At 36.6% G+C, this 14,555-nt stretch overlaps 1 protein-coding gene across 1 annotated transcript; it reads right to left on the reverse strand.

Annotated features, from left to right (window-relative positions):
• Positions 1-3,317: 3,317 nt before the first annotated feature.
• LOC113393178 (rho GTPase-activating protein 39) lies at positions 3,318-14,248 on the reverse strand. The gene is made up of 22 exons (XM_064215080.1): positions 14,080-14,248; positions 13,808-13,898; positions 12,991-13,083; positions 12,654-12,782; positions 11,141-11,283; positions 10,561-10,684; positions 10,296-10,419; positions 10,074-10,183; positions 9,622-9,720; positions 9,201-9,322; positions 8,835-8,987; positions 8,185-8,333; positions 7,800-7,916; positions 7,526-7,681; positions 7,041-7,321; positions 6,449-6,661; positions 6,027-6,232; positions 5,400-5,592; positions 5,183-5,314; positions 4,790-5,030; positions 4,292-4,446; positions 3,318-4,215 (listed from the first exon to the last, which is right to left on the reverse strand). The coding sequence occupies exons 1-22, from the start codon at positions 14,091-14,093 to the stop codon at positions 3,991-3,993; spliced, it is 3,270 nt and encodes a 1,089-aa protein (XP_064071150.1). The 5' UTR covers positions 14,094-14,248; the 3' UTR covers positions 3,318-3,990.
• Between the last annotated feature and the right edge of the window lie 307 nt (positions 14,249-14,555).

Genomic DNA, 14,555 nt, shown 5'->3' on the forward strand with positions numbered 1-14,555 from the left:
GATGAGTTATATAAAATACATTTTCGTTGGAAAATAAACGAAAAGTGAGTTTAAATGAGTATTGCAAATATTTGTGCCCAGTATTCGAAGCATCAAACAACTCTAATAAGTAGTATGTATACTCATGGTAATAATATATAAGTATGTTTAAAGAAACATACTTGTACATACATTACTCATTTGTTTCGAGACAATTTGGAACGTCATTCACTGCCCTCCTACTCCAGTTCACAAAATATATATAACTAACATTATAAATGAAGTGTAATTTATATTTTATATAAATGATGACATTTTTCAAGGATATTCTTTTAATAGTTCTTGGAGCTTGAGTGATAATCGGGCCAATGCAGTCTCTATAGATATCAATAAACAAATTAATATAAAAAAATATTGTTTTTAAAACATAGAATAAGGTTATACATACTTAACCTACAGAATGTAAATTTAATTTAGTTACAGAAATAATGAAAGTAATCTAAACTGAGTAATTAGTAATAGCAATGACATTAATTGAAATTTCCTTTATTTAATTAACTGTGATTTATACGCGAGATTATCAATTGAATTTTTTGAATATAAAATATATGAATTTATTGTTGTAATAATTGCAAATTTTATCATTTTTTTAAATTGAATTGCAGATTAATTAACAAATAGTTATAAAATGGAATGTAATTCAATATTGGCAATTAAATATAAACATAATTTTTTAAGGACTTACTCATTATGAACATACGCATTTTATATGAAATCATGTAACATGTCGATACAGCCTCTGCTGTTTCATCAACAATTACCAAAAATAATATGATATATCACATTCTTGTAACAATCGTCATGCGCGTAATGTAAATTTCAAATGTAACAATGGTCCATCGAATTTGTTTTGATTATATTCCAAGCGTATGCTGTTGGTGAGTATTTTTCCTCAGATGTAGTAAAATGCCAAAAATACGATACAAAAATGCATATAAAAATATAATGATTAGGATATAAAATAATATTTTATTATCTACACCGAAGGAGTCACTTTTTTTTAGTTTAGCAATAAAGGCTTAAATTGTATGCAAAAGGCAAAAAATCAAAATATCAAATGCGAAATCACGGGCGACGAATGTTTTCTGATAACATTTAATAGAATAATATTATTTTCGAAGAATAATTTTAAGGCAGCACAGCAATTTGAACATAACAACTCTATATTCAATAACCGGAATAAAATTAAAATTTCTATATACTTTTTCAATGTATATTTTCCTATTAGAAATTTAAATAAAATGCCATTGTACTATCATAAATATTACTATTAGCTGCTTTCATCGCGTTTTTTTTGTATTTATAAACCTTTTTTTTTTCAAGTTATCTATTAAAATAGCTAACGGATTAAAAGTAAATCCGTATTTTATTCATATTTTCTCAACTAACTTTATTATAATATCGCTTTAAGCTGTACATATTCCATTAGAAAGTCCTTTAATATGTAATTGAAAAAAAAACTGTTGTGTATTAATTAAAAAATAATTTAAAAAGTTTTAATTAATATTTTAAAAAAATATATTTGGTAAAATAATAATAGTTGTTCTGAGAGACTTTCTTAATGAAATAGATTATATATTTTGTTTACTATTCCACTAAAGTATAATATTATTGTACATAGCATATTCCAATCACAAGAGAAGTATTAAAATAATCAACTTTGACATTGAATTGACGTAATGTCATTGGTCGAGATCTTGAATACCCTGTGGTATTCATTATTATAGATTCGCGAAAAAATTGCGTTTTGAATGTTGGCAATGTTGTTATCTCAACTTGTATATTTCGAATAGATTTTAATTGTAAATAAAGATATATTATACATGAATATATCAGAGCTATAAGCAAATAGCATGGAATAAGTTTATCACTAGTTCTTCGATTGGAATAGTATACACAATTTATTTGATGTAAATCTAGATGGGTCGCTACAGATATCCTTAAATGGACAATGAATACATTCATGAAGCATACTGATTTATAGTTATTACGGTTGCTACTTTCAGTTTAAAGGATTTTATATATCTATTGTAATTTATGATCTCGATTAAATATAACTCTTCTGTAACGATAAATAACAATGACGAAGTTATACAGTACGTACTAATGATCTGAATAAAAATTTCATACATTCATAAACAACTTCGAGGCACCTGGATGGTAATATATGTATAAAAATTACGCGTGTCGTTTAAAGAGTTGATATATTATTATACTATAAAATTAAATTGATGATACGTCATAAATTATAAATATTTTTAAAGGACAAATGATTTGTGGCCTTTCAAATTTATTCTCAAAGAGCGTATTCGTTCTTTAATAGTAACATATTATGTATGTATAATAATTATCAATCATTTTAATAAATGCATTATTGTGACCTTAGTTTTAATGTTATATAATGCTCCACGATAGCAATTTGGTGATGAAATAATGATAATGGCCGTTTATGAAATTATGTAACATGAAAATGTTAAGTAATTTACGTTTATAAAGCTAATGTTGGAAGTTTATGTTTTTGCCTAATTTAGAAGCATTTTTACTTATAACGGTTCAATATTATTACGATATGGTTCGTATGTTGATTAATATGATGTTTTATTTATTTCCTCATATAAAAATTACGTCAAGTTTTGTAGCAATAACGGCTTCAACTGCAATTATAGTTTAAGTAGTAATTAGTTAAACAATGCTGTCTTCTTCTTTCAAATGTCAAATCAATGTCGACAGAAAGAGACGAATCAGTGTATAACTAAACACCCGCTAAGCAACGTTTATAAGCGATGTTTGTGCGTTTGAATGCTGTAATCGATAAACGATTTAATTAGCAATTTTATAATTTAAAACGGCATAAGCTTTCCTCGAGAGATCTATTAAGAATTCAATTTTTATAATTTGCTATTTTTTCATTTTTACAATAGTGTCTTAGAAACATTTCCCCAAAATATCTTATTAAACAACAACTTTACTTTATTATAAAATCATACTCGAATTATATTACGGAACCCTAATATCAGCGTTCAAAGCTTAAACGTGTTCATTACGCATGCGACCTAGGTCTATGATAATTGTGATGTGTTCGTTCATAAAGCTCTTATTATCGTATATATTAATTCGTTACGGGCTTCGAATTTGTGCACTCACGCACTAAATTGTGTACTTAGAAGATAAAAATAAAACTTAAATTAATAAGTCCGAACATTCTCCACGCAAAACTATACTAACTAATAACAAACACGCAACCGTTCCAATAACAACTCAGCTCGGAACATTGCACATACACTTTTGTAAAGCTCAAGTCTAAATATATTTTTAAATCACATCTCATTAAATATCTTTGGATACGACCAAATAAAAGTATTACACAGCGTACAAAAATACAAAAAATATACAAGAATGTCAATTATAATTCAAGTAAGGGAATTATCAAGTTCGCATATACTTCCTAGGCGTAATCGAACCTGCTGAAATATGGTATACATACGTTAATTGATAGGAAATGGTCAACTCCTCCCACTACTTGCACTAAAGGCATTAGATTCGCTACTACAGCAGCATCGCCGCCTCGCTGTCCGCGGGAAAGGCAGTCGCTATCGCGTGGTAACGTTAAGGTACATTTTAATAATTATTTAAGCAACATGCTTATAATGAAAGATATACTTTTATTTTATTTATATATATCGTCTTGACCGATATAAATTTTGTATTTAAATTATGTCATCATTGTGCCAATTGATTTTTTTTAATGTATCGTTCTCTTTCGCGTGATACATACAGCGTCATAGCGTTCCATAAGACCCGTGAGAGCGGCACCCTGCTCGCACGCGGTACTTCCCCGCGGACATCGAGCCTACACCACTAGCTTATGATAATTAATTTAGGGACTAAAATCAACCGTCGCTAGAAAGTTTGTCTGGCGACATTGTTGTTACAGTAATTGAGATTCGTCGGTCACAGCAGATCCTGTACGTGGGAGGTGTCGAGGTTAGTGATGAGAGTTTTGAGGAAGGTCATCTCCTTATGCGCGTTCTCGAGTATGACTCGAGGGTCCTGCGAGGTGCAGCGGAGACAGTTCGGCGCGAACACCATCGCCAGATTGGACGAGTCCATTTTGGTCTGACTCACCACCTCGGGGGCGGCGAATTGTTGAAGGAAGCTTATCAAATACGTAAGTACCTGAAAAACAAAATACATGTTTTAAACCGCTAAGACTAAAAGCACTCGGTCCTTCTCAAAAAATCGAAGCACTGACGAGGCGGTTGAGCGGCGGCAGGCGCTGCAGCGCGCGCGTGCAGGCGGCGAAGTCCGCGCCCGCCGACACGCAGGCGCCGTACAGCGCGTCGGGGATCAGCGGCTCGTACAGCTCGCGGTACCACAGCTTCAGCAGGCTGGCCGGCGCGTGCGCGTCTGCGGGAGCGCCGCTCGGCTCGATTAGTCCTCTATCAAGCAGCTGGTACTTAGATAAAATGAGCTGTATCGGTAGCGGCGACGCACGCTCTCGTCGCAACAGTATTGTTTATTTTAATAAACATAATATTGTAAGTATAACATTGAGTCACTGTGAGTATACTAACTTTATAAAAAACTTGAAAAAAAAAGCAGTCGAAATATAGTAACCCCATGGTCTCAATGAAACATTCTGGTTTCACTCTAAGTGCAGCCTAAAATAGTTCAATTAAAGGTGATAAAGCACTCGTGGGCCAACGAATAAATAAAAGCGATCGATAGACGAGTAAACGCCGGCTCGTACCCGTGAGCATGGTGGCGTCGGGCAGCTCCCAGTTGTCGATCTTGGCCTTGAGCGCGCCCACCTCGTCCACGTCGGCGGGCACGCGGAAGATGCCCTCGGTGTCGCGGCCGTGCAGCGCCAGCACCTGCTGCGACAGCGCCGTCTGCACCCACGGCAGCGCGCGCTGCGGGAAGCGCTCGCGCTGCAGCGCCATCACCTCCGCCAGCGTGTTGCCGAACATCGACTGCCGGAAGATCTGGATCTGCGGGGGCAAGACGACGTAGCGGTGTAAGACAATTAATAAAAGCTAAAAAATGAATTATAGAACTAAGCTCCTAGGGTTAAGTTCCTACGGTCAATTTGTTCGCTTGGTAGTTTGTGAATCGTTAATAGAAAGTAGAATTTCCAACTCACTCTAGCTTGATCGATATCTTCAGTGCTAGGTTTCCGAGGCGGCCTCTTGCCTCCGAAGCCAATCCTTTCGAGTCTCTTGCACGCTACGCTCGCATAATGTGATACTTGAACGTGGATCGGCCACTTACCGACCTGTACAAATATGAAATTATAAAAACAATACTATATCATTTATGACATAACATTTTTTATTAAAATTTCTATTAAAACAATTTACCTCTGGAAAACAGTCGGCAAAAGCGGGATCCCTGTGTCTATTAACATAATTAGTGAGAGCGGGTTGGAAGGCAGGAGACGGCGGCACGAAGGCGAGACACACGGCCAGTAACTCCCAGCCGCGCAGTAAGGAGTCTCTTAGAGGGTTTTCAGTCGTCTGCCTGCACAGCTGAACGTAGAGCTCGTCTCGAAGTCTATGGAAATTTTATTATTATTATTATTACGACCCACACCAGAAACTCCACTTCTATGGTATTTATAGAAATAATACATTAATTTCAACCAATAAACGCTGGTTCAAACACAACGTTCTAGCTTGCTTAATTGTTTTTGTAATTAATTCATCGATGGTGGGAAGAAATGTGAAGAAACTTCAAAGTGAAAAATAAAAATCACGTTTATATTGCAGTGGAATAGCATGATGACATAAACTTCAAACCTTAATGAAAGAGTCCTCTACCCGGATACGAGAAATTTCGAACAGGAATCCACAGGAAAAAGTCACAGAAATGTAATTTGAAGTAAAACTATGTAACTGTATTATACTACAGAATAGTTATTCCCACTTTGGTTATGTACGAGAAATGATCAAACAGTGACGTATCTCTAAGTCATATAAAAATCTCACTTCTCGTTGCTGAAGGTGGCGTGCAGTATGTCTTGCGCCACCGAGTTGAGCGTCATGCCGGGCCGGGCCTTGCGGTCGCCCATATAGATCTGCACGAGGCGGAACAGGTCGATGGCCGCCTTCTTGTGCGCCTTGTCCCACTCCGCGCCCACCATCGGAGCGCTGATGGAGGACGACGTCCACGACAGCATGTCGCGGACCGAGGCCTGAAAAGGAGCATCATGTAGAGCGTTGCGGAATACTAGCAGGGGGGACCTGTAACACGAGCTGGTGAAACCAACTTAAACAGGAATTCGAACAAATATTAATCATCAACAGGTAACGACCGTAGGGTCTGTTTTCGCAACTTGAATATACTATACGATAGCAGAACATTTCCTCAACTAGAATGGCTATTCCAATGTTATTGATTCGAGCCGAACCTTTCTTCTGAATATTCCCTTGTTGAAGTTGAGGTTGTCTTTGGCGAATATCTCGATGTCCTGCTCGGGCGGCGGGCCGGCGTGCGCGTGCGCGTGCGGGTGCGCGTGCGCGCGCACGGGGCTGTACAGCGCGCCGTCCGCGCGGGCGCCGTCCGGGCCCGCGCCGCCCGCGCCGCCCGCGCCGCCAGCGCCGCCGCCGCCCAGCGACGACGTCTGCAAACGGTTTCGGATTCATAATTAGGCATATTTTAAACCATACAGACGGATTCAATTGTAGTAGGAAAAGTAAATCAACGAAACTTTCATCTCAAACTGATATATTACCGTAGGTCGAGATCTAAATATTTTCTGGTATTCTTTATGGATTCAAAAAAATCCCCTATTGAGTAACGGCGAAGTTGTGATCGAAACTTTAGATATAAAATGAAAATGGATTTTGAAGTATTTAACTGGAAGTTTTGTATTATAAATTTAGTTTAGCTATTAGCAATATCCATGGAATATGTACATCTAAGGTTTATTTAATTTTACTTGTTCTTCCAATATATTATAATATAGAGATTGTCCTTCAAAAATAATATTAGTAACACACCCGATGTATGCCGGGCGACGGCTGTCGGTCCCGCTCGAAGCCCACGAACGTGTTGTAGTAGGAAACGCCGTGATTCATGTACTCCACATCGGACGGGCGGTGCGCGTACGTGTGCGGCAAGTACACGCCGGAGCCGTCGTCGTCGTCGGGAGTGCGCGCCCCGCCGTCCGATGACTCGTTGTCCGGCTCGTGTCCGGACAGCGAACGCGACTCGGAGCCGGACCGGGAGCGCGACGTGCAGGACTCTCCGTCCGAGTCTGACCCGGCGTAGCGACCGCGACCTTCAAATTAATACATATTTATTTTAAGTATTTTTATTAATCTTTTAACACTCAAAATATTTATTTTGTCTTCCTTCGTAAATAATAATTAACGAGATATACACTACCACTAAAGAAAATATTAAAAATAAACTTTGCATGTAGAAATTACAATCTGACCAATAAAAAAATATTTAAAAAACTATTCGTCCAAGTAATACTTACTGGAGAGTTTAGCTTGTTGGATGATATAGTCCTGCAGAGGCAATAGGTGCTGCATGCCGCGTAAATCCCAATTGCAGTAGAGAGGCGACCCGCCTCCTTCTTCGTCTTCTTCCTCGCCATCGATTTGAGGATCATCTTCTATTGGCCTCTTATGCCCTATTATAAATTAATTATTTATTAAATGCTTTTATTCGGAAAAGATATCGGCAGGATTTATCAGTATATATGTCTACGGGGGCAACCATAGTTAATACACTCAGTAAAATATACTTACGACGGGATTTCGTACGGTCCCGTGGCGTGGAAGTTCTTTCTAGGCGTTGATTGTGTTTCTGTACATTGGGCTCCGTCAAGGCAGGCTCCAGATTCACGCATTTCAGTTTAAAGTTAACTGCAAAATATGTGTCTAATTATATTACTAAACCGATTATATTTACTCTACATTTATATAGCCATTTCTCATCAGGTATAAAAGTGTTTCCTTCGGATTAGTTGCGGTTTTTTGACAATCAATAAGCAAGTGTAATCGACTGTCGAATACAGAATTATTATTTTTTTACACTGCAATATATCAGTAACATTAAAGAGGCGCTTGACACAAGTCTGCCAAGGAACCCATCCACACGTTAAGCTAATGGCTTGAGGCGGGCGGCCCTCACCCGCGGCGACGTCGGGCTCGAGCGGCGCGGCGGGCGCGGCGGGCGCGGCGCGCGCCAGCGCGAGGTGCTCGTGCGCGCGCGCGCCGCTGCCGCCCGACGACACCGACGCCTTGCTCGACGTGTAGCGCTCCGGCTCCGCCTGCTGCCGTCTGCGCGTGCGAACGGACCGGTACAGTTCCGTGCGGACCGTGGGTCACAGACGATGATTAATATAAAACTAATTAACAGTGCGGTTATCGAGTGTCAATTTCTGGTGAGCTGTCTGTGTTAAGTTGAAAAAAATTGGAAATAAATGAAATTAGTATAAGTATTGGATTTGTATATAGACTTTCCATGTTTATATGATTCCTTCGACGAGTACTAAATTAACTTCGGCATCAATCCTTCTAATCACCACTTCTAACCCATGTTAATTAAAAAACACTAGTCGTGTTCTCGTTTGTGTTTAGCGTTGAAATGATATTGAAATTGACTTAGACACAAAAATCGTGAGGAAATCTATATGTATACTTATTCTGCCAATTATATATCCCCTGACGTACACTCGATCAGAGTAAAGTGTTTTCGTTAACTGGAAAGCATCCGTAGATCATTTACGAGCTGTTGTGATTACTACGACACCACATTGTATATAATGCTCAGGCAGGAACCTCGTGAACTCCCTCGGCGGATGCCAGCTGGAGGCGTTGTGTCGCAGGTCGAGGCTGGTCTGTCGGAAGGGTTTGTCCACGCTGTACACCGCCTGCTTCTCAGGGTACCGCTCCATACGCTCGAGCTCCGCCAGACGTTCTTTGTCCAAGTGTCTGAAAAAAGTTTATTTAGCTGTAAGACAAATGAATTTTTCAAAAATTATTAGATATGCTATTGTAACATTGCCAATATATGTCGAAAATAATGATTTTCAGTTCGAACACAACCGTATATCAAAGAGGCGTATATCAAATGTAAAATAAAATAAGAAGCAAGAACAACACAAATAGGCAAGCGATCCAGATGTGTATTCGGTCGGAGTGTACCTGTCGGAGAAGCGCTCGCGCGCGTGCCGCGACAGGTGGTGCGGGCGCTCCAGCGAGTGCAGCGCGCGCGCGCCCTCCGCCAGCGAGATGGACGACACCAGCGACGGCCGCGCCGCGCTCGCCTGCGACACGCGACGGCTACGGTACTACTTTGTGCCAAACGTCTGGACCCGCCCACTTTTAAGAGGTCATAATATATACGCGGTATGCTGGATTTCTGAGTCATTAGTAAAACAAAATTGTGTTATAGGTGTTATCGTACTAATGGCTGCTTGGTTCGATCGAGAAACGATTACCATTTCAAGAATTACAAATTCTTATACACCACCGACTGTAACGATTACCACACCATATTGCGATTATCTGGAGTGTACTCTTGTCCGAGTCGATCCGAGGGCGTCCAATGTATGACGTCAAATACCTGCAAGAATGGCGTCGGTTGTGGTTTCTGCAGCGGACTACTAGGACTTTGCGGCGACGCTGAATCGCAAGACGAGCCGCCGGCCGATTGTTGTTTTAGCTGCGACGAAAAATTAGCGTTAAGAACGTTTTTACAATGAATTTTAATATTCAGATATTCTACAGCCAAACAGTATTATTCAGTATTGTTGTCTTCCGATTTGAAGGGTGAGTGAGCCAGTGCCACTACAGGTACAAGGGACATGACATCTTATTTAATGTAAGGACTTGTTAATAAATCTTTCAGCACCATTGTCTGTCGGCGATGGTGACCACTTACCATCAGGTGGACCATTTGCTCGTCCATCAATTGTAAGTGAACTCTGATTTTATTATCTTAATACAATGCAACTGCACGAACTTTCCAGTGCTCATACTAGTTATGGAATATAATGTTACTCCACCGACAGGTACCTTACGTCTCGTTAACGGTGTGCTTTCGACAGATTTAAAATACTTTTCGTGCATAGAATCGTCCGAGGCATCCTTTCGAGGCGACACAAAACTGCCGCTGCGATTGAGACCTGTAATTAACGTTACCTTCATTACAAACGTATGTATAAATTTAAAAGTAAATTTTCATAGGTCTAATAACGGATGAATCGACTCATGAATAGAATTAAAAATAAAGAGGACCCGAATGCGGCGACCACTTGTCGTCGAGCGGCGGCGCGGCGTGCGCGGGCGCGGGCGGCGCGGGCGGCGCGGGCTGCGCGCTGCTGCGCTTGCGCAGCTGCGGCGTGCACGCGCTGCTCAGCTCCTGATAAACGATATTATTCTATATTACATACTATCTCATATTTAAAATTAAAAATATATATTTGAGTACTTCTCGAGACTCCTAACTATTGAGGAGGACGAGAAACACTCTCGAACGAACGAGAGACGCTCGAAGGTATACCTGCTTGCGGCGTTGCTGCGCGCTGCTGATGCTGCTGTCTGAGGAGCGACCGGAGTCCGTGTGACGACATACTGCCGTGGTACCGTCTTCACTTAGCCGTCCGCGTCTGCTCTCCCCACTGTTTCTACAATAAGAGAATAAAATATATAAAAGAAAGTAAATAGAATACGTAACGTATGAACTGTTATTTTGGAGTTTTAAATTATTTTTAAGTGATCCACTAAAGGCATTCGAAATTTAGTGCAAGGCCGCCTGAGTACCATCCACTAACCAGTTACCTGTGTTTAATAACGAACCAATATAAAGTATTAAATTTCCAATTTGACTGGTAAGCAAAAATAAGCCGAAGGTCCCCTTGGTGTTGTATTATTTTTATATGCTGATGCTTAGGAGCAAAAATCTAATTATTACCTAAACAGACTTATTAATTATTATTATATTATTATTATTAAACATTTTAAAAAAAAGTTTAAATGTCGAGGAAGTCCGGATTAATGATGTACATTAACATTAAATATATTTAAAAAAAAAATCGATAGTTTTTGATTCATCTCAAATAAGACCTAAAAAAATGTCTTACCTGTGGTGGTAATGAGTTCTCCTAGTACGAACGGGACTGGTTTGTGTGATTGTCACATTTTTAGTATTGCACGGAGAAAGTTTGCTCACGCTCGCCACGGTATTGTTTCCATTGCTACTAATCGGATCAAGTGTAACAGGGATCTAAAAATAACAATATTTTTTATTCAAATAATTAGCGTTTTATAAATAAACGAAACTTTCATTTCAGTTTGCAATATGAATAGTTTTATTAATTCTATAATAATTTTAACAGAAAATATAAATATACAAATCTACGACACTTGGTTCCCGAATTGGAAATGTTGCAGTGAGTCATAGAGTTACACAATGAAATCGGAAATAATAATTCACTTCAGCGAGTGATTCGTCAAATTATTCGATCCAGATTTTTGTTCCTAAAATATTATCGAAATAATCGATTCCTTCTTATTTATAAATTGTCTTAATTTTATCTTATCGTCACATCTCTAGATCCTTCAAATTCTAAACACAACTTCGCATTCATGTATCGTCAGAAGGATTATGAAATAAAATTATTCCATGAACATTTATTTAATTATCAAATCTATCGAACGCCTAATAAACTTATTAACAGAACAACTTTTTTGTCGCTTTGATAAAAACCGAGACAATGGCAGAGGTCGAGTTAACTTCCGCCCTCGATAAGCACAATGAACTCCCGTATACCGCAGGGGATACTCGTTGCGTTAGAGAAATCGTGTTAGAATATTGTATAATTAAGACTCAATAACTATAACAAGCATGCAGCCGTGTTTTTGATTGCGTGGAATTACTAATATTCACTTTAACATAATCTAAAAACATTATATGATGCACAATTACATATTACAGATATGCTTAACAATTTTGATTTAGAATACCTAATGTTGTGTATGATAATAAATTATATATAAGATGTGATAGTTTAACTGGTATTAATTACTATAAATAACTAATAGCTTTTCTTCTGTGATGTTAAAAAAATATCTGAAAGAACTACAGAAAAAACATATATAAATTAAAGAGATATGTAGTCTAGTCTAGAATAATAAATTATATTTTAATACAAGAATAGTATCCATTGAGAACTTTATATATAAATTAAAGTAACTACTGTACAAAACATGAATGCGTAGAATAGCAAAAAGAATGCTAGCCCTTGTCTGTTGTATCGCATTTCATCTCGGGGTGCCAAATGCATTATATCTATTATATAAAAACCAATTATTTATAAATATATCAAAGTTATACAATACAGATTTTATGCCATTATATATCTATATATATATCTGTATATATATATACACATAAAATCTTCAAAATAATGATAAACAATATAATATGAATATTTTAGCTTTACTTTCATACCAGAATCACGACCAACGTTTATGAAAAAGTAATCTATTAGAACATGTAAAAAAAATCAATAAACAAATTATGCTTTGGTCACTCTAAATATAAATTCATTTAAGTCCTGAAAAATTAGACATATTATATAATAAAATGTATACCTGTGGTGCAGCTTGGTTTGTTTGAGTTGATGTCTCACGTCTTTTCTGAGGATCAGTATTTTGTTTCAAAGTTTGAAGCTTTGCTAGAGGTATAATATCACAATCTGTAGGTCTGTGCCACACAGTACTCTGAAATAAATATTGAATACAATTTATTATCTACTTTTAATTTACGTACTACTATAAACTGATTATCTGTGATCCTAAAATGGTTCTTTTGTCTAAATTATAATTATAATAAATCTTTTATTTATAATTATAAAAAATATATAATTTAAAAAAGTTATACATTTTTTAGATAATCAAAATATAGTTTAATTAAAATATTAGTAACTACCTGTGTAGATGCATTATAGTAATAAAACCTATGTGTATTGATGTCGAACAATTCCCACCATTGTGATGAATCTGTGCGTTTTACTTTTACTCCCTGTAAAAAAAAAAGGAATGTATATTCTTTGTTAGAGCTTCTACAAACTATATAACAAATTAAATTTCTTATGAGGGAATAATTACCATATACAATAAATATTAGTTAAAAAATGCTCAATCAAAACATCAATCGAGACCAATAGTATATAATATGTTGAAATATTATTTTAATAATCTATTCATTGGTAAACAAATATCTAATGAAAATTGATTTCATTTAAGCCAAATGAACATATACATTATGATGTAATTAAAAACTTGATTTTATTGATTTGGTAGGGTTAAAGAAACAATAACAAATTCTACAGAATATAATAATAATTGCAGAATATGTGATAATATTGAGAAGATTCAAAAACTCAGATCAATTTAAAAAAGGCTTTCTATTTCAAAATATGAAAATTTCTTAATATAAATCCAACACAACAATTTCTGATAATGTGTATGAGACAACTACATTTTGTTTCACTAATTAATTGTTTAAATTTAAAACTTATGTTCGATCTTACCATATATTAAAAGTAAATCAAGCAAAAATATCGTTACATGGTTTTTACTTTTTAAGAAAAAACCAATAAGAAAGAAATTTTGTAATTCAATAAAAATCAAGTTAGTAAAATTATATTTGCAACAGGAAACTCCTCTGTAGCATGTCCAAATATATAAAAAAAATTACGTTAGTGAAAGGTGTCATTGTATTTTTCAGGAAATGCATAGTTTACCTCAGGAGGATCCCAAACACATTCGCCAGTTGTGAGGTTAGCATACATATGCTCCTTTGTCTTCGGTTCTATAATCTCCACCCATTCAACCCTAGAATAAAACATCACTATGTTTTAATTTATCACAGTAAACTACCGCACACTAACAAACTAATTCTGGGCGTGACATTAGCGATTTCCGCGTACTTTATTGATTTTGCAACTTTCGACAGAATTTCGGAAACGATTCAATATTAATGGTAATTTAATAAACTGCACAAATAACAATTTACCTTTCTGATGACATTTTTACAATTTATTTTAGATCCTCTTTTGTATTACTAAAGCATTTTAAACAATTTTAAGTTAAAATTCGAACGAAAGCAGTAAGAAACCATCCATGTTGAGTGTTTACTTCGTTCCACAGATGCAAAAAATATATCAGTGCAGAAACCAATCAAATACTAATGTCAATTGTCACTTTACAGCTGTGTCATTTGACGGTCAACTGCATTCCATGATAAAAAGCCCTAAAGGCAATTTCACATTATGATATTTCTTAATACCGTAAAATCACTCCGGATCCGCATTCCACGATAAAAAGCCCTAAGAGAAGTTTTACATTTTTATAATATTGCTCAAAACTGTATAAACAAAGTGACTCTATTGGCATTCAAACTGTATATAAAAAGTATCGATAAAAAAAAAACCGTATCACTAATCCAAACTCAAGAAAGACTCTGGAGAACTCATTGATCCTACAGGATTG

Source organism: Vanessa tameamea, chromosome 6 (assembly GCF_037043105.1).
Source record: "Vanessa tameamea isolate UH-Manoa-2023 chromosome 6, ilVanTame1 primary haplotype, whole genome shotgun sequence".
In the NCBI taxonomy this organism is placed as follows: Eukaryota; Metazoa; Arthropoda; class Insecta; order Lepidoptera; family Nymphalidae; genus Vanessa; species Vanessa tameamea.

Excerpts from the sequence above, each read along its gene's own strand:
- LOC113393178 (XM_064215080.1), bottom strand. Across the intron at positions 12,783-12,990 it reads ACTATAATGCATCTACACAG|AGTACTGTGTGGCACAGACC; the intron begins GTAGTTACTAAT and ends TATTTATTTCAG. Across the intron at positions 4,447-4,789 it reads CGACGCCACCATGCTCACGG|ACGCGCACGCGCCGGCCAGC; the intron begins GTACGAGCCGGC and ends GCGCTCCCGCAG.